General features: G+C 41.5%; 1 protein-coding gene across 14 annotated transcripts; it reads right to left on the bottom strand.

The window, feature by feature from the left end:
• Positions 1 to 742: 742 nt before the first annotated feature.
• LOC127007485 (ribokinase-like) lies at positions 743 to 20070 on the bottom strand. Of its 14 annotated transcripts, none has more exons than XR_007760267.1 (9): positions 19870 to 20060; positions 17930 to 18045; positions 17679 to 17811; positions 16895 to 17021; positions 16151 to 16315; positions 14475 to 14566; positions 13909 to 14091; positions 11546 to 12990; positions 753 to 2088 (listed from the first exon to the last, which is right to left on the bottom strand). XR_007760267.1 is itself a non-coding variant. In XM_050878560.1 (8 exons), the coding sequence occupies exons 1-8, from the start codon at positions 8551 to 8553 to the stop codon at positions 2109 to 2111; spliced, it is 1095 nt and encodes a 364-aa protein (XP_050734517.1). In that variant the 5' UTR covers positions 8554 to 8719; the 3' UTR covers positions 743 to 2108. The 14 variants fall into 14 exon arrangements, 10 of the variants coding, with proteins under 10 accessions (XP_050734517.1, XP_050734524.1, XP_050734526.1 ...); XR_007760268.1 differs by having other exon boundaries at positions 754 to 1971; XR_007760270.1 differs by having other exon boundaries at positions 1953 to 1971; positions 12694 to 12990.
• Positions 20071 to 21202: the final 1132 nt, after the last annotated feature.

Raw genomic sequence — 21202 nt, 5'->3', positions numbered from 1 at the left:
GGGAGAGCAGGGAAGAGGAAAAGGGGGAGGGGGGTAGCGAGGTAGAAGGGGATGGGATGGCTCGAGGAGGGAAGAGCAGGGATGAGGAAAAGGGGGAGGGGGGTAGCGAGTCAGGAGGTGGGTGGGGGGATCGAGGAGGGGAGAGCAGGTATGAGGAAAAGGGGGATAGGGGTAGCGAGGTAGAAGGGGGTGGGATGCGTGGATGGGTGAAGGAGGGGAGAACAGGGATGTGGAAGAGGAAAGGGAAGTACCGAGGCAGAAAGGGGTGGGTAGGTTGAGGAGAGGAAAGCAGGGATGAGGTAGAGGGGAGGGGGGTAGCGAGGTAGAAGGGCATGGGATGGGTCGAGGAGGGGAGAAAATGGATGGGGAATAGTAAGGGGGGGGAGGGGATGTTACGAGGAAAATAAAACTCACCTCATCAGCGCGTGACTCGGGCAACGAGGGCAATGAACACGTAATTAAACCAAATGGAACGCCACACATAATTTGCAGGGCTGCACGAGTTGTATATTGTCCGCCGCACGTGTGTAACCGTTGTGCGTCTGATGTGTGTGTGTGTGTGTGTGCATGTGTATATAAATAGATAATGAGTGGAGAGAGAGAGAGAGAGAGAGAGAGAGAGAGAGAGAGAGAGAGAGAGAGAGAGAGACTCTCTCTCTCTCTCTCTCTCTCTCTCTCTCTCTCTCTCTCTCTCTCACTCCTTTCAAGCATAAGAAGATTACAGTATGTGCCTTTACTTGTCTATCACATGACAGAGGTCAGTGAACATAATATTGTGAGAATAAAAAATTAGTTTTGTATTCCAGGTACATATTAACATTCTGAATACCATAGTACTGCAAAAACACAAACTTACTAATGCAAAAATATCATAAAATACACAGGTACATGAACTTTTCATCAGTAGTGGTTTTAACAGAGTGGAAGGCACATCAGCACACCAAACTTACTCTGTATTCCTTAATGACTGACTTATTAAGACCCAAAATTCACTGTTCTTTGGCAGTGCAAACCTCACACTCAGTGCCAGCCATTATCAGGTCAACCACACCATGCACAACACCATAATCGACCACTTCGGCTAGAGTGAAGCTTTGAGTGGTAGTGAAACAGCTTATCATGGACCAAATATGAGACAAGCATCATGAAATGTACGTTAGCATGCTCTGCATATTACTCTGTGACTGCTGGTGTATTTTTTCACTTAAATATCTTTGTTAGTGGGTAGTTTTCGTTATAAATAAATCTACTTATGATGGCTGGCATCCAGTCCAAGAAGAATTAAAGGGCTATCCAGGCATTCCCCTTACCAAATTCGTCCATTGTTAGCCATCTTTACAATCACCCACACTGAGGGAGGGAGAGGCAGAGGATCAACTTAACTGAGCAGTTTTTAGACCTGTATGGTATTTAGACCATGCAAGGTGGATTGCCACATGTCAACATGCCCTACAATATACTGCAATTAGGTGTCATGGGTCACGGACACCAGTGGCCATACCGAACCAACACTATCCATGCCTGGACACTGGTGGTTGTACTGAAGCAAACAGGTTAACCTACCCAGCTATATTAAATATAGCCACTGGCTTTCTAATCAAATTTTCTTCTGCTGAGCCAGATAACTTGATGAGAAAGTCATCACCTCTCACACAAGCTTATCTGAACAGCCAATACCTACGTATTCTTATCCAACACTTGACCAACATACAAAAACAACAAACATTTAATAGCACCACCATAAAAAGGTGATCTTTTTTGTAAATATTTTCACAAAAGGTATATAAATGAGTTACTAGACATTATGTCTGTAGAGGAGTAAGAGATACACTACACTTCTAGTCTACAGCCTACACAACACAGTCACCTCTGCTGTGTGTTAATAGGCATCAATGTCTGTAGAAGAGTAGGAGATACTACTGTATCTCCTACTACCACACTACACTTCTACACTTCTAGTCTACAGCCTACCTAACACAATCACCACTGCTGTGTGTTAATAGGTATCAATGTCTGTAGAAGAGTAGGAGACACTACTGTATCTCCTACTACCACACTACACTTCTACACTTCTAGTCTACAGCCTACCTAACACAGTTACCACTGCTTCAGGAGAACAGGTGGGCAGGTAGCTGGTCTCTGGTGGGGTAGCTGCTCTGTGTTCCTGGGCTGAGCACCGAACGCGTGGCTACTTGGCATGAGCGCTGCAGCATCTCAGCCATGGTCAGCTGGGGGTGGTAGGCCAAGTAGTAGGCCAGTGCCCCCACAAAGGCATCTCCTGCTCCCTGTTCAAACAAAGTAGTTCACTTCATTATTTAAATGGCGATACAAGTCCACATGTAACTGGATCCATGTGAGCACAATGTGTTGATGGAAATACATAAGCATTTTATCATCATACACATGGAATGGGGTACACTTCCATGAAACATAAACTGCACTTCAGGGAATCAGTCAAAATCAGCATTATTGCAAGTTTGTTCCAGATAAAACTGATATAGATGATTAGATTAAATATGTTAACTATAGTTTGTAAAATATGGAAACCAAATCCTGAAATTGTCCTGCAGACACAATAGTAGAGGATGAATATAATGAAGATAGTACACTGCAGAGTTTAGTCAGGCTTATGACGTCAGCGCACAAAGTATTCATTCATCACATTTATACTTCCTAATGCCTTCATTGAAATGCATGAAATAATTATATAATAACAAAATAACAAGAGAAAAGCTTGATCTAATAGCCACATCTGTTCACCTACGGCTAACAATCAATGAAACAAAAGAATACATTTGTCAGTTCTCATCTACTGTGCTGATTACCAAGAAACTGTGGTTAAAATGAAAATGTAAAGTTCCCTGAAAAAGGAAGGAAAATTCAAAACTGAAGAAGCAAGCCTCAAGACACCCAGGGAATACAGGTGTTTCAAGCAGCACATCAAAATTCAACGGCATGTCTGACTACCACAAAATATTTCAGACAGCCACTGAACTTTTATCTTGGTGAGAAGCTCAAAAAGTTCTCACATCAATGAAAAAGTGTATTTTTGATCTTCCATGTACTTTGGGCTTTGGCATTAGCATACCTGAGGGTAACTACGAAGTAAAATGAGTTGAATTTCATGAACAATTAAACAATTGGCGGTGTTTTGCATCCCCTACGGTACCAAGCATTTACCTCAACCCCCATGACCAGCATGAACCCAGCAGGCACTCACTGTGGTGTCCACCGGGGTGACCTTCTCAGTCGTGATGTGTGTGTGTCCCTTGGCAGTGGAGTACACGGCCCCTTCCCCGCCAAGGGTGATGATCACGCTGCTGCTCCCTCGCTGCAGCAGGGCCTCAGCAGCCTGCTCAGCATCCTTCACTGTTTTCACCTTCAGGTTTGTCTGTGCCTCAGCCTAAGAGAAGAGAACCTTTGGAGGTAACATGTGTCATTTCTGTGGTTCATAGTCAGTATCATCATTCCCAGCAAGCTAAATATTTATATCTAGCAAATGCTCAAAAATAAAAAGTAGCCTACACATTTTTAATCAAGATTTTTGTCATGTCAGTATATCAATAAAAGAGTGTGACTAAAAGGGGATTGACTGCATTTAAAACAATTCAAATGATATTATAGAAACTTAATATTTGTACATTCCAACTTGCTGTTGTTGTCAAAAATGTTAATTCGGAAGTCGTTATTGGCAAGATCCTGTTGTACTAAGCTTTGTTGATCGTGAGAAAGGACAACACTTAATTGGTATTGTAGAGTTAGAAAGGAATATATAATGATTTTATATATTAACATACCTCACTTTCATTGACACAAAAAATGTCTGAGAGTTCTATAATTGCTGGATCTAATGAGAGACCTACTGGAGCAGCATTCATCACCGTCTTCACTGTAATGTAAATAGACAAATGATAAACCCGCATCACTACATTCATAATAAGTCATACACCAATGCACATAAAGAACACTTGGGGAGCCTTTAAATATTATCATTTCAATATTTATATGAAAAAGAAAGGGTAATTAAGCTCCTGCATGAGGCAGGACGGCCTTTTCTTGTGTCATTATCTATGTATTAGGACAAAGTGATAAACAAAAGTATGTAATAGCCTACATCTTCTCTAGTAGCTAATTTAATTAAGGCAGTAGCTTGAGATATATCAGAATTCAGCAAATATACATTTGTTAAATATTTCATATTCAGTATCTAATTAACCCAGCACGCATACTAAAATCACTTCTGTTTCAAACAAGGAACATCGTAAAAACACTTATTACATGTACGTACAGCCCAGTTCCAGTGTTCCAAGTTCCTTGTACAGTATTCATGGAGGCACACTATGAAAAAAATTACCCAGTGTGATTAACATTCACATGAGTCTGTTGTTCCTCACCCTTGTGTTTTTGTGCCAGCCTGAGGGCAGTGAGGGTCGCCGCCGGAGTAATCTCTGCTTGACACACCATCACGGAGGCACCCTGGATAACATCCTCAGCTTGTTCCACAGCAGACGAAGTCATCTTCATGTTAGCACCGGCAACAGTGACGATGCAGTTCTCCCCTAAAGATGAAAATTCCATGAAAACTGGCATGTCCAAAAAAAGTACATTTGGCAGAATAAATAAAATACAGATAGTCCTCGAGCTATATATACGACGTATGAGACTTACAATTGATGTATTTCAAGAAATGCATAAGAAGGTTCATAAATGATGGTAAATTTCCTATCTTTGATGCAAATATAGTATTTTAGAATAATCCAACAAAATCATTTTAAGTATTTTATGCAACTATGCTTATAAAAAGAATAAAAAAAAAAATTATTTTGATAATATGAATATAAACAAAACAGCCTATATATGCATTATAATGTTACCCCATAAAGGAAATATTTTCTTACTGATTTTTTTTTAATGGTGCTGTCTATATATATAGTATCTACATCCCCACTGCAAACAGGTCAGCTAAAGGACTTGAATTGCACTGTGCATTCCAATTGAGGTTTCAGCAGTGAGTTATACAAAGACAACACAACTCCCAGCATCTCGCACACAAAGTTCCTCACTGTGATCATTAGAGGAAGAATACAAGGAGATGGCATGACGTCACAAAAGTGAAGAAGGGCAATACAGAGGGGCACAATGACAAGTGACAACAATGATGCAGAACATACCTGCATCATCCACGACAATGGAAGCAATGCCTGTTGCCGCCTCCTTGGTCACCCCTACCAAGGATGTGTCCACACCATACTCCTTGAAATTCTTTAGGTAGTTCTGGCCAAAGGAGTCATCACCAACCTGGAGAGGAAGAGAGGAAAAGTTTAAAGGCAAGAAGAGAACACGGTTCAAGTTAATATATACTAGTAGGTTATTTACATATGAAAGAACATGTGTGTATTTCTTAAACATCTTTTTGGTAATGGCTGGAGGGTTAAAATGTAGACAATATGCTACGGTTATCCATACAATATGCAATTATTCCAAATAAAAAGTAAAGAATGAAAGCAACATATAAGACCATTGCCACATTACCATAGCAACCATTGCTGTGGTGGCTCCAAGTCTGGCTGCCGCCACACACTGGTTGGCACCCTTCCCTCCAAACCCCACCGTGAACTTGTGGCCAAGCAGCGTCTCCCCGGGCTGTGGCAGGCGTGGCGCATTGCTGGAGATGGGATTAAACAATGTGTCATGAATGTACATCCTACTAGCACCAACAGTCTAACACAAGTACATAATGCCCATTATCTGCGACTTCTGCGTAGAGGTTATTCTTCACACAGATAATAATAATCATTACCTCGTCAAGTCTGTCACGCACGATCCCACCACCACAACTTTTGGAGGTATCTTCCCAGCCATCACCACGCTTGTACTGAATATGTAAGGCAACCAAGGCAGGTAACTAGCACAGCAGCTACTGAAATTCACAAAAAAGGTTATATTAATTCAATGAAAATCCACACATGTATTAAAAATTAAGTCATATAATTGAATACAGGTAAAAAATATTTTTTGTTATATTTCTGAGTCCTAAGAGTAACCACAATCCAAGTGTTTGTCCACAATTATAGGGAGACCAGAGAGCTCTGTTTTGTAAGTATTGCCTAGGTAGCTCTCCTAACTCACTCACACAATTTGCTTACCAAATCAAGCTCAGGTAAGGAGATAATCCTATATCAGAGCTACTAAAAAAAAAAATAGGTGCTAAGCAAACTTTTACTTCCTATCCTCCTTTCAATTATCTTTTCTTCCTCTCTTTCCACGATATGATAAGTTCACATTATTGTTGTAATAGTGGTGGTAGTAGTAGTAGTAGTAGTAGTAGTAGTAGTAGTAGTAGTAGTAGTAGTAGTAGTAGTAGTAGTAGTAGTAGTAGTAGTAATAGTAGTAACTAATAGTAGTAGTAGTAGTAGTAATAATAATATCTGGTAGTAGTAGTAATAGTAACTATTAGTAGACTAGTAGTAGTAGTAGTAATAGTAATAGTAGTAGTACTTATATGCCTTCATATTGGTATAAGTGTGAAAATACATGCCCTTTGACCGTACTTGAAGGCACACATGATTATAAACTATGCTACCCTAGCCAAACCAAACCGGTGCAACCCAGACTACAGCCGCCGCCCCGACCGTCTCGCAGGCCACCACCGGCCACCACCCCCACAGCCTTTACACTCTTACCCTTCACTCACTACCCTGTCTTTTCTATATACAACTGTTTTCTTCCCTTCACTTTGCCGTCAACCTCCATCTCACCATTGTCATGCGGCCTTCGATGGCCTGCGCATTTAATTCTTCCAACTCACGGCATATGATCTTACAGTTCTTATATCCTGAGATGGCACGTCATACCTACAGTGGAACGATAACAGTTGCGTGATAAACTTTGATACGGCCACACAACACTGCGGCAGGTCACCCACGCCCAGCAAACACTAAACACCGCTGGCAGCTCGCGGCAACCACCCACCTCCGTGGCCCAAGGTGTCCAGAGTTTTTGACATGATAATGGTTATCTCACAGCCTCGCCTCATCAGATAGCGCAGCCACCGGCGACACACACGAGCCGACAATGCATGCCGTGTGCGATGAGCATATTAGTACAAAGGGAGAGCGGTGATGATTCGGACAGTGGGATGGATCGGCCATAACACTTTTTGTAAAGTGTATGGGAGTGAGTGCCGCGAGATTTTGTGTTAATGTGCAAAACTTTGTTGCCATGGCCCAAAAGGGACAAGCACGCCCTCAGAGCTGTTCTTTTCGATGGAAGTCCGATTTTATGTTTTTTCGCATCTCGTATGTAATATTTTCAGGGTGTATCATAAGGTCTCACTTCAAAAACATGGCAAGTAAGGAAATGTAAATTATATCGGTGACACAGTGATGCACGGCGGAGGTGTGCCGTGTAACACGATCACCCAGCTCTCGTGCTCTGGAAAAGGAGTGTGACCACACATTTGTTTTTTATAGTCGTGATGATTCGGACAGTTGATTTTTTCATGATTTTTATTAAATTTATATCATTTTAAACATAGGTGTTGCAACGGTTATAAAAAGGTTAATTTGGTTGATTTATATTCAGATATTATGCTTGTGAGAAGAGAAGGAAGACATAATACCAAAATTTGTGAGATATTTCTTATAGTTCTCCTTTTATTTTTTTTTTCCTATAAATGTTGAGAGGATACTTTTGTGCTTATACAAATGTCTTGTAGTAGATATATTCTTGTTTATTAGCCAATCAAACTTAAGTTATATTAATATTATGGCGAGTATTATGAGTGTCCATACCACCCACCTCCCTGGCCAAACCATCACCACGGGTGGGGATGGTTCGGACGATTTAGAAACTTGTCTTTCATCACCTACATCTGAAAACTGGAAATAGCTACGGGTGTCATATTAGCAGCCTAAAGAGCCAAATGATATGGAGGAATATTTTGAGATCAACAAAATTAAACTACTTCTTACTTTTTTTTAATATTTTTCTAAAAAGTGGCCGAATCATCACTGTTCTCCCTATATAAGTAAGCAAAAAGTAAGGTTGAGTTAGGTGCATCCGCTATAGCTTTGCGTGGCTGCGGTTAGGTCAAACACGTTATAACTACTGCTCCATTGAGGTGCGAATGTGTTATGCAAAAGAATACATAAAAAAAATAATACATAACCTACATTTACTTGATTATTTACACACACACGCACACACACACGAGGGGATGTTACCGTTTGAAGACATCATAATTAGTTATGATTGTTGAGTGAAGATTTGTCGCGTGTGAGCGCGCGACACACACACACCGCAGGAAAGGTAGGCTACCGTGAGATGATATAGTATAATCTCGTTGTTTAGTAGTTTTGTAGAGTGTGAGCGAACCAGACGAGGACGCGAGGACACACAACTGACTGACGATGGTGGGGCCGCGGTGGTGGTGGTGCTTGGTGCCGTGACTCACCTTGTGAACCACAGTAGGAGAGGTGAGGGAGGGAGCGGTGTAGCACTGCGGTGTAGGTTGTGCGGGGAGGATGCCAGACCCGCGTGAGGCCAGGCCATGGATTCAAGAGTATATCTGGAGCACCATGCACCATGCTATCAAGGGATTCATTGGAGAAGATGACTCTGATGACTGATGAGTGATGAGTGAGGTGTGGGTACAGTAAGGTAACAGGGTACTGGAGCGTACGCCCGTACCGAAGGTAAATGAGGATCAAGCCTATACCTGTAACCCCTGAAACTACATCTCACCCATCGTAAGTAGTGGGGGGGATTCTGGAGCTGCCCTGTGTAGGCCACTCGGCCTCTTGCAGTCTCCTTATGTTCTTATATCTTCTCTAGACTCCTTCAGCCAGCCGGTGACTGCAGCAACAGGCGGGCGCGACACAGCACGAAGGCCACCAAGCAGCGCCGCGCACCCGTCCGCCTGTCAACAGCCTCCTGCCTCTCCGCATGGCACGGCATACACAAGGCAGCATACGCGGCAAGGCACAGCCACAGCATGGCACGAGGACACAATTGAGCGGGGGGATGATGAGAGCGGACATGGCCGATTTGTACATGGACCAAACACACGTATACCTTTTTATTCTTATCGTTGTTTCGATAATCTTAGTTACGGCAAAAAAAAAAAAAAAAAAAAAATGCGTTTAACTCTGACTTTACTTGAAGGGAAATGAAAAAAAAAAAAATCTGCCTGACTTTTATTCTCCATATTTACCAAAACTATATACTGATAAGAAAAAAATATAACAGCACAATGTTCACGTGAATAAACGATAAATATTATATGCCCAATACAGGTACACACGCATCCACGTATATACAAACACTCGAATGAAAAAAAAAGTTAAAGAAAAAAATGAGGCTGTAGCACAAAGTATTTTTCGTTTGTGTAATCGTTGCATTTGACACAGGTGGGGGAGGGAGGAGGGAGGGAGGAAGAGGGGGTGGGTCGAGGAGGGGAGAGCAGGGATGAGGAGGAGGGGAGGGGGTAGCGAGGCAGAAGGGGGATGAGGTATGATGGGTTGAGGGGAGAGCAAGGAGGAGGAAGAGGGGAGGGGAGGGGGGGGTAGCAAGGGAGAAGGGGGATGAGGTGAGATGGGTGGAGGAAAGAGGGGTAGCGAGGGAGAAGGGGGCAAACGTGTGAGAGGTGGAGGAGGGGTGAGCAGGGATCAAGAAGAGGGGAGGGGGGTAGCCAGGTAGAAGGGGGTGTGGTGGGTGGGTGGGTCAAGGAGGGGAGAACAAGGATGAGGAAGAGGAAAGAGGGGTACTGAGGCAGAAAGGGGTGGGTGGGTTGAGGAGAGGAAAGCAGGGATTAGGTAGAGGGGAGGGGGGTAGCAAGGTAGAAGGGGGTGGGATGTGTCGAGGAGGGAAGAGCAGGGATGAGGAATAGTAAGGGGGGGGAGGGGATGTTACGAGGAAAATAAACGCAACCTCATCAGCGCGTGACTCAGGCAACGAGGCCAACAAACACGTAATTAAACCAAATGGAACGCCATGCACACTCAATTAATACACAAGGCACAAGGCATGAGCTGTATGTTGTCCTCCCCACATGTAAAACCGTTGTCAACCTAATGTATGTGTGTGTGCACGACTGCATGTGGATATAAATAAATAGTGAGAGAGAGAGAGAGAGAGAGAGAGAGAGAGAGAGAGAGAGAGAGAGAGAGACACACACACACACACACACACACACACACACACACACACACACACTCTCTCTCTCTCTCTCTCTCTCTCTCTCTCTCTCTCTCTCTCTCCACAATTTTTGTTATTTTTTAATCTCTTAATTAAGCTGGATGCTCCTTTTAAACATAACAAGTTTACAGTATGTGCCCTTTACTTGTCTATCACATGACAGAGGTCAGTTTGAGAATAAAAAATCAGCTTTGTATTCCAGATACGTATTTACCATTTTGAATACCATAGTACTGCAATACACAAACTTATTATTACAAAAATATCATAAAATACACATGTACATGATAACTTTCATCAGCAGCTGTTTAATTATACTGTCAAAGGATACATACATACATATAGTAGTTTTAACAGCATGCAAGGCACATCAGCACACCAAACTTACTCTGTATTCCTTAATGACTGACTTATTAAGACCCAAAATTTACTGTTCTTTGGCAGTGCAAACCTCACACTCAGTGCCAGCCATTATCAGGTCAACCACACCATGCACAACACCATAACTGTCTGCTTCGGCTAAAGCGAAGCTTTGAGTGGTAGAGAGAAGGCTTATCATGGGGCACATATGAGACTAACAGCAAGAAGTGCGCATTAGCATGCACCACTCATACCCACGCAGCCACTAGTATTTTTTTCACTTAAATATCATTGTTACTGGGTGGTTTTGGTTACAAATAAATCTACTTATGATGGCTGGCATCCAGCCCAAGAAGAATTAAACAGCTATCCATGCGTCGCTCTCACCAAATTTATCCTACTGGCATCTTTACCCTCATCCACACTCAGGGAGAGGGGAAATAGACAGAGGATGAACTTAACTGACCAGTGTTTAGACCTGGGTCATGTATGGTGGATTGTCACACTCACCATGGCTTATAATTCACTGCAATTCGAGGTCATGGGTCGCGGACACCAGTGGTCATACTGAACCAACACTATCCATGCTTGGACAATGGTGGCTGTACTGGAGCAGACAGGTTAACTTACCCGACTATATTAAATATAGCCACTGGCTTTCTGATCTGATTTTCTTCTGTTGAGTCAGATAATTTGATAAAAAATCCTTGTGCTCTCAACTCCTCTTCCCCATGTACTGGTGGTTACTGGATAGTAGAGACTAAATCTCCCACATGTTTATCTGAACAGCCAACATCTACATATTTTCATCCAACACTTGAGCAACATTCTAAAAACAACAAATGTTTAATTACACCATGTTCAAAAATAAGTGATCTTGTTTAAAATATTTTCACAAAAAGTATATAAATCAGTTACTAGACTCATTGTCTGTAGAGGTTAAAGAGACACTCCACACTACACTGTACACTTTTAGTCTACAACTTACCTAGCACAGTCATCACTGCTGTGTGTTAGACCTTTCCATCCGTGACGCAGACGTCGGCATGACAGTATGGAAAGGGTCAAGAGGAAATGGAAGAGGATGAATCCTCTTCTAAACCTCTCAATCCTCCTCTAAATTCCTCTTAATCCTCTTTCATTTCCTCTTAAGAGGTTTAGAAGAATATTAAGAGGAAATGGAAGAGGATTAAGAGGTTTAGAAGAGGACTAACCTTTTCCACGCCGACGTTGGCGTCGCCGGAGTGAAGGGGTTCAGGGGCTATTACACTGGACAAATTTTCTGTGGATCTTCAGTCATAAAATCGTGGATTTTTGCCTACGTGGACATACTACCATTGTCTTCCTATCACACTTGCCTTGCACGCTCTCAGCGTACCGTGGTCTTGACTGATACATTTTCACAACAACAAGTATGGCTGACGTCCCTGTTCGCACCCCAGTTTTCATTCAGTGCCATTGCTTTGGCTATAGTGACACTCAATTTACACAAGCAACGGAAAAAGAAAAGAATGTGGAGGTGGCAATGGCTTACAAGAAGAGAGGAGCGCAGTGAAATGATGCAGCTGTTGCAAGAACTGCGTCTAAAATACGAGGAAGGCTACAGGCAGTGGATGAGTCAGCAAGGACCAATTTTACAAAATATTAAGCTTTGTGCAACCATCTATAGCCAAGAAAGACACACGACTTAGGAAACCAGTGTCTCTACTCTTCCTTCTAAGCATTTTTTTTGCATACAATTCATGCCTGGGATCCCACAAAGCTGGCATGTCCCATAATTTATAAATTAAAGTGGCCTCAGAGGCCTTGGTCCAGGCAACAACATTCATAGTTTTGCAAATGTTGAGACAGTAGGGTGTAGCTTCTTCCTCTTCTTGTTTCTTGTTATTGTTGCTGCTGCTGATGGTGAGTAATACCGTTGACCTTCAGTGAAATTTACCGCATCTTTGGAAGATCATGGAGATGTCAGAAAACCAGGAAAATGAGAGCCACGCCAGCAGAAATTGTGGTTTGACTGAAGATCCACAGAAAATTTGCCCAGTATAACAGCTCCTTTACTAGACATCAATGTCTGTAAACGAGGAAGAGACACTACACACTACACTCAGTACACTGTCCTTCTAGTCTATGGCCTACTCAATTCAGTCACCACTGCTGTGTGTTACTAGGCATTAGTGTCTGTAGGAGAGTAGGAGATACTGCCACACTACACCTACACTTCTAGTCAACAGCCTACCTAACACAGTTACCACTGCTTCAGGAGAACAGGTGGGCAGGTAGCTGGTCTCTGGTGGGGTAGCTGCTCTGTGTTCCTGGGCTGAGCACCGAACGTGTGGCTACTTGGCATGAGCGCTGCAGCATCTCAGCCATGGTCAGCTGAGGGTGGTAGGCCAGGTAGTAGGCCAGTGCCCCCACAAAGGCATCTCCTGCCCCCTGTTGAAACAAAGTAGTTCACTTTATTATTTAAGTGCCGATACAAGTCCACATGTAACTGGATCTAAGTGGGCACAACATAACTATGGAAATACATACGGTATGCACATTATTAATATTCACGTGGAACGGGGTACACTTCCATAAAACATAAGCTGTACTTCAAGATATCATTTAAAATCAGCGGCACTGCAAGTTTGCTCCAAATAAAACTGATATAGATGATTAGGAAAAATATGTAAACCTAATATGTAAAATATGGAAACCAAATCATGAAACTGTTCTGCAGACATGATAGTAGAGGATGAATATAATGAAGATACACGGCAGAGTTTAGTCAGTCTCATGACAGAGTATTCATTCATCATATTTATACTTCCTAATGCCTTCACAGAAATGCATGCAATAACTAAAAACTACAAATATAACAAGGGAAAAGTTTGATCGAATAGACACATCTGTTCATTTAGGGCTAATTATATCAATGTCAAAAGCACACATATGTCAGTTCTTTCCTACTGTGCTGATTACCAAGCAACTGTGGTGAAAATAAAAATGTCAAGTTCCCTGAAAAAGGAACAAAAATTCAAAATTGGAGAAGCAAGACTCAAACACACAGGGACTGCAGGTGTTTCAAGCAGCATATCAAAACTTAGCAGCATGTCTGACAGCCACAATATATTTCAGACAGCCACTGAACTTTTATTTTAGTGAAAAGTTCTCAAGTCAATTAAAAGGTGCATTTTTGATCTTCCATCTACTTTGGGCTTTGGCAATAGCATACCTGAAGGTACAGAGAAGTAAATAAGATTGAACTTCATTAAATGTTCATATACAATTGACAGTGTTTTGCATCTCCTCCGGTACCTATCGTTTACCTCAACCCCCATGACCAGCAAGATCCCAGCAGGCACTCACTGTGGTGTCCACCGGGGTGACCTTCTCAGATGTGATGTGTGTGTGTCCCTTGGCAGTGGAGTACACGGCCCCTTCCCCGCCAAGGGTGATGATCACGCTGCTGCTCCCTCGCTGCAGCAGGGCCTCAGCAGCCTGCTCAGCATCCTTCACTGTTTTCACCTTCAGGTTTGTCAGGGCCTCAGCCTAAGAGAAGAGAACCTTTGGAGGTAACGTGTCATTTCTGTGGTTCATAGTCAGTATCATCATTCCCAGCAAGCTAAGTATTTTTATCTAGCAAATGCTCAAAAATAAAAAGTACACATTTTTAATCAAGATTTTTTTCTGTCATGGTGATATATCAATAAAAGAATGTGACTTCAAGGGGTTTCACTCCATTCAAAACAATCTAAATGTTACTATAGAAACTTAATATTTATTCCAACTTGCCGTTGTAGTTGAAAATGTTAACTTGGTAATCACTCTTGGTAAAATCCTACTGTACTGATTTTTGTTGATTGTGAGAAAGTACAACACCCAATACTGTACAGTTAGAAATAAATGTAAAGTGATTTTATATATCAACATACCTCACTTTCATTGACACAAAAAATGTCTGAGTGTTCTATAATAGCTGGATCTAATGAGACATCTGCTGGTGCAGCATTCATCACCGTCATCACTGCAATGCAAATAGAATGAACTGATAAGCCCGCATCACTACACTCACAAAAAAGTAATACACCAATATACATAGAAAGAATATTTCGGCAGCCTTTATATATCTGGATCTGGATATATGATGCGCAGGGCACCCGTAAAGGTGTATAACACGCATATTTGTTGGCTGTTGGGGGGACGGAGGAGCCGGATGTGCAGGGGAGGGAAGTGAATCAAGTGTAATTGTTAAGTGTTGGTGTGTTGTGGTGACAAGTGATTGTGTATTTGTTTTCTGAATGTGTCTATTGTATCGCAGTCTAAAATCTGATGAGGGAGGTTGTTCCAGTCACGTATGGTGCGTGGAAAGTATGAGTGCTTGTATGCGTCAGTGTTAGTGTGATATGTTTGGTATTTATGGATGTATGTGTTACGAGTACGTTGACTGTTTGCGTTGTGTAGGTATGTTTGTGGGTCAATGTAAATGTGAGTGTTTGTGATCTTGTACATAAGTGTAAGTCTGTGTGCTTGTCTGCGTATGTGAAGAGGTTCCATGTTTATCTGTTGTTTGATCTGTGTTGTGATTCCAGGCGTTCGAGTGTAATTGTTTGTAATGAACCTAGCCGCCTTGGTGTTGATTTGTTCTAACCTACCAATGTTTCTGTGTGTGTAAGGATCCCACACCATGGAGCAGTATTCCAGTGTTGGTCTCACAAGTGTGTCATAAGCTATGTGTTTAATGTCAGGTGTGCAGTTATGTAAATTCCTCCTCAGGAACCCCAGCGTTCTGTTGGCTGTGGCACTGATATGGTCTATGTGAGTGTTGAATTTCAAGTTAGTTGAGAGAAGGATACCAAGGTACTTGTGTGCGTGAACTGATTCTAAATATGAATTGTGGAGAGTGTAAGTGTGATAGATGAGGTTGTGCGCTCTGGTGAATCTTAACCCATAAGCGTCGGGCTAGAGGACTATTATCCGCTCCTACTTTTCTGGCGGATAGATATAGATTTTGTAAAATAGGGTGTCTTCAAAAATGCCCGTGTGGCAATTCAAAACGAAAAAACATAATGATTTATTTTTTTTTGTTTTCCTTCCCTTCCACGATGAAATAATTTTGAAGAAAGTGTCTACGTTACGCTACATGAGCATAGCATAGATATGTATTTTATTTATTTATGCGTTTTGGGATGGCGCGTGCCACGGACGCTCACGCCACCCCCGGCCCACCGCGGCGAATTCCCAGTCGTTAATAGTTTGGCTTTGTCTGGTCGGAAGTGCATCTGCCAGGTGCGTTCATGATTTTAATTATTCAATGAAGAAGAAAAGGTAGTTAAGCTCCTGCATGAAGCAGGAAAGCATTTTTCCTATTACTGCGTATGTATTAGCACTGATAAACAAAGGTACATGGTACATCTTTTGTAGCTAAGGCATCATCTTGAAATTAATCAAATAAAATAAAAATTGATTTGGTAAATGTTATATGTTGAATATCTAATCAATTCAGCAAATATAATAAAATAAATCACTCAGTATTGAAGGAGGTACTGTATGAAAAAATTACCCAGTGTGATTAAAAATACTACATTGACATGACTTTGCTGTCCCTCACCCTTGTGCTTTTGTGCCAGCCTGAGGGCGGCGAGGGTTGCTGCTGGAGTGATCTCCCCTTGACACACCAGCACAGAGGCACCCTGGATAACACCTTCAGCTTGTTCCACATCAGACGGAGTCATCTTCAAATTTGCACCGGCAACAATGACGATGCAGTTCTCCCCTGAAAGGAGAGGAAACCTCCATCAAAACTCTGGCATGTACAAAAAAGTACTTCTGGAAGAGTAAAAATACTAATAAAAAACTACCAATAATAATAATAATAATAATAATAATAATAATAATAATAATAATAATAATAATAATAATAATAATAATAATAACAATTATAATGATAATAAAAATAATCATAACTAACAAAAATAAGTGAGAGATGAAGGAAACATGGGCTAGATAACGAATACCTACTTCATTTCCTACTTGTTTCTCCCACAAGAGCTTCTTCAGAGGAACAAGGCTCATGGGGCTGAAAAGCAGGTCGCTGACTGATTCAATCAGGATAATTTTGGATGGTTTTGCAATCAGCTGTTGTGAGGACTTTCCACCCAATTTTGTGTCATCCACACACCTTGACATGGAAGATTTTTGTCCTATTTCCAACCCAGTGGTGTATACTATGAAGAGGCTGGATCCCAGCATATAAATCGAAGAGGAAGAGGCGATGATGACCTTGGCAATAGAAACAAGGATGATGGAAAAGGATGAGGGACATAACAAGTGACAACAATGATGCAGAACATACCTGCAGCATCCACGACAATGGAGGCAGCGCCTGTTGCTGCCTCCTTGGTCACCCCTACCAAGGTTGTGTCCACACCATTCTCCTTGAAATTCTGTAGGTAGTTATGACCAAAGGAGTCATCTCCAACCTGGAGAGGAAGAGAGGAAAAGTTAAAAAGGGAAGGAGAAAAGTACATCCATCTCCCTGCTATTGCCATTCACTGCTATCATGCACACCTTAAAAGCTGCCATCCTCATGCTCTCATTCACCTGAAATGCACATTGTGAACATTATAATAAATATAGTATCATGATGGTACAGTGTTTGGAAGAAAAATATGTGCAAAGAGAGGTATAATAGGCACAAAATATAAGTATCTAGATCAGTCACCCATTAACCAATTACAATTACTCCCATTGATTCTTCAATTCTGCTGCCTCACATTTCCACTATTATGTGTAGTTTCATAGCCAATTAGCTGTGATAACAGGAGGAGGGGTGTAATCAGAAAAACAAAATTCTCCTGCTATACATATGGCAAACTGATACTTACAGATATATGATATAGTATATACTACAAGATTCAAATTAATGTAGTAGTAAGTTGCTTATATGTGAAGCAATAACATATCTAAAAAAAATTCTAAAGCAGTATGGAAGGTTAAATAGTAGAAACAGTATGCAAAAGTTATCCATACAAATAATATGTAATGTTGCAAATAATAAAGAAGCAAAAAGAAGTAAAAGAAACTTATAAAAATTATTTTCATTGACAAAACCTTTTTCAAAACCATTGTCACATTACCATAGCAACCATTGATGTGGTGGCTCCAAGTCTGGTTGCCGCCACACACTGGTTGGCACCCTTCCCTCCAAACCCCACCGTGAACTTGTGGCCAAGCAGCGTCTCTCCGGGCTGTGGCAGGCGTGGCGAATTGCTAGAGGAGATTAAACAATGTGTCATGAATGTGTGTCCTACTGGCACCAACATGATTAATGCCCATTATCTGAGACTTCTGCGTAGAGGTTATTCTTCACAGAGATAACAGTCATTACCTGATCAAGTCTGTCATGCACGATCCCACCACCACCACTTTTGGGGATATCTTCTCAGCCATCACCACACTTGCACTGAATATGTAAGGCAATCAAGGCAGCAACCAGCACAGCAGCTAAGAAAATTCACAAGAAAGGTTTTATTAATTCAATGAAAATGAACAGTTATCTTTTTAAATAAAAAAATCAACAACCCTAAGAAAGCCTCATTAGTAAGGAAGCATATACAGGTTGAGAATCCATTATCCGAAATCCCTGGGACCAAGAGTGTTGTGGATTTCTAATTTTTTTGTATTCGGAATATGCAGGCTCTTTTGACATTTTCAACAATATCTTTACACAACAGAGCACGTAACACGCAATAATCACAATGAGTAATGAGCGAAGGTGTTATTGTGACGATTGCTGACAACAATCTAACGCATAGCAGCACCAGAGTTGCCAGGCTGTGGACTGTGTTCCCACCCTCAGAAAATTCATATATGCTGCCTTAATAATGAGACTTTCTATATAACAAAGTGAGGTCATTCTTTGTTAATTTATACCATAAGGTGCTGGCTATCATGTATTTGAAGATACCCTATACTTAACCTAACAAAACCCAAACAGTTACTATAGGTCTTGACTTAGAAAATTCATATGTGCTTCCTTACTAATGAGACTTTCTATACAACCAAGTGAGGTCATTCTTTGTTGATTTATACTACAAGGTGCTGACTATAATTTGTTTGAAGATACCCTAAACTTAATCTAACAAAACCTCAAACAGTTACTATAGGTCTTGACTCAGGAAATTCATACATGCTTCCTTACTAATGAGACTTTCTATGTAACAAAGTGAGGTCATACTTTATTGATTTATGCCATAAGGTGTTGGCTATCATGTGTTTGAAGATACCCTAAACTTGACCTAACATAACCTAACGAAACCCAAGCAGTTACTATAGGTCTTGACTCAGAAAATTTGGTTAATATGCCAATTCATCTTCAAACACACGATAGCCAGCACCTTAGCCTGGTAGCAGCGGGGATCATGTTTCTTAATGGTCCCTCCAAGCGAGAAAAATGAGAAAAAATCACCCCTCACACAAACCATTTTATAATACATATTTCAAAGCATTTGTGATCAGATTATGTATCATCTATTTTGGGGGGTTTATATCATGGCACAGATTTGGCCCATCGCTGCTACACGGTTAGGCTGCGCTTACACCAAGCGAGTCGTGTCGAGTCGAGTCATGTCAAGTCATTTGAGGCGATTCATATTGACGCAACTCCGTTTACACCGACTGCGTCAACCTGAGTCAAGTCATGGAGAATGAATGCATGTTTTGTTTTTGTTTTTTATTAATTTATCTTATTTTGTTTTCCATTGGTCTTTTACTCTCTTTTTCTTTTATTTTCTATTGGCGTTTTTCAAATCCTTTTCTTTTTTTATTTTCTTTTTAGTTCTTTTCTTGCTGTTGTTTTTCTTCTTTTGTTTTCTTTTTTGGTGTTTTTTTTCTATCATACTTAAGTTGATGTTCGTGTGTCTGGGTGAGCCGCTTTCCTCCCAGAAGGGATCAGCGAGTTATGATTTACTTCATGTTTTTGGTGACCGCGGTTTTCTTTCAAAAACCCATATAAATCAGTGTTATAACTGGGGTGGCGATTCGATCATGATACGTCATGACGCGACGCGACGCGGCTCGACGCGACTCGCTTGGTGTGAACGCAGCCTTAAGGTATAAACAACATAGAACGACAATATACACGCTTCCTCCTCTTACCTGTCACTCACTACCTGTTTTCTCTATATCAACGTATTCTTCCCTTCACCTTAGTCTACCTCCATCAGTGTGTCATGTGGCATCCGCTGACAGGCGCATTTAATTCTTCCAACTCACGGCATACGATTAATGATATTGGTTTGATTAACGCGGCCATGTATCGCTGCCTACCTTCCTCGTCTTCCAGTTCCTATGTCCTGAGATGACACGTCACGCCCACAGTGGAATGATAACAGTTACGTGATAATCTCTCGTCCGCGGCCACACCACAACACTGCGGCAGTCATGGAGGTGGAATTGGTGGAGTCGACACGCCCCGCTAATCCCATTCATTGAGGTGAAGCCGACGAACTATCAAATTTACGAGCCCATTAAGAGGGAGCCTGACCTGACAACACCTGACACCTGGCCGTAAAAATGACAGCTCGGGCGGATTCACTTAATTGAGCTGATATCGACTCCACCAATTCTACCTCCATGGCAGCAGTCACCTATGGCAGACTCCCTTGACAGAAAGAGTCACAATACCTAAAAAGATGTAGACGCCATTTTTGGACCATTTTTCGCCGCGGCTTTCAAACACTCGTCACGGGTAGTTTTATGACCCCGGTGGTAGTTTGACCTTTCTCCTCTTTGACCTTTAGAAATAGTTGATGTAAGAAGTGAGTGTCTTATAATACCGGCCATTGGCAAACGCTCTCCCTCTCTCTCTCTCTCTCTTGTAGTTCTCCCTCCCTCTTCTATTTGTTTCTCAGCCATACCGGACACCTTTCCCTAATAGCCCGCCAATGAGCTCTGGAAAGTTAAATAAGAGATAGCATGAGTATATTTCCTACCCTATTCTCAGCGAAGCTTTAAATTTATATTCAGTCAAAGGACGTCTTATTCATTAAGACATTCACTGACAATTGTAGCTTTTCTGAGCACCAGCGCTGAATCTCCTTTGTCACCCCTCTCATGGTCACTAGGACACACCAATTTCCATTTAATTAGTTATCAAAATCTCAGAAACTAATAATTTCCAACAGAAACAGTGATTAGAAGGATGATTAGCCCCCTAAATACCCTAAACACCACCTCCACCATCACCACTTCTGGGCCATTTAATTTTTGGGGTAAATAATGAGTTTAATCTCTCTGGGAACTTCGGGCTGGGGGGATAAATGTTCTTCAGAGTTTTTGTTTTGCCTTGTGTCTTCCGAGCTGACAAAAACAACCATCAATCCTATCAAGTAATCAAGAAAACACTTTTCTCTCTCTTTTTGGGGATCTGTTAATGTCTATGGGATCTAGATGGCTGCATAGCTACTGTGGGGATAAATTTTCTTAAAACTTTTTGATTATCTGTGTGTCTTCCAAGCTGCAAAGAAAGTGAAATCTATCAAATAATTAAGAAGAAAATTTATGACCATGGAAACACAATAATGTAGCTCATAACCGTAAAGATAAAGGACATTCAAAATAGACGAAGAAGAACCAACGCACCGAGCCCCAACAAACTTAA

This window comes from Eriocheir sinensis, chromosome 35, assembly GCF_024679095.1.
Source record: "Eriocheir sinensis breed Jianghai 21 chromosome 35, ASM2467909v1, whole genome shotgun sequence".
NCBI classification, from domain to species: Eukaryota; Metazoa; Arthropoda; class Malacostraca; order Decapoda; family Varunidae; genus Eriocheir; species Eriocheir sinensis.
The sequence above is the reverse complement of the archived record's forward strand: the minus strand, read 5'-3'. Positions and strand labels throughout refer to the sequence as shown.

Bases quoted from the DNA above. Each gene is read 5' to 3' on its own strand.
- LOC127007485 (XM_050878560.1), bottom strand. From the start codon at position 8,553: ATGGCCTGGCCTCACGCGGGTCTGGCATCCTCCCCGCACAACCTACAC. The intron at 5,299-5,532 runs GTAATGTGGCAA...CTTCCTCTCCAG, and splicing joins CCACAGCAATGGTTGCTATG to GTTGGTGATGACTCCTTTGG. The intron at 2,286-3,220 runs GTGAGTGCCTGC...TTGTTTGAACAG, and splicing joins TCACCCCGGTGGACACCACA to GGAGCAGGAGATGCCTTTGT.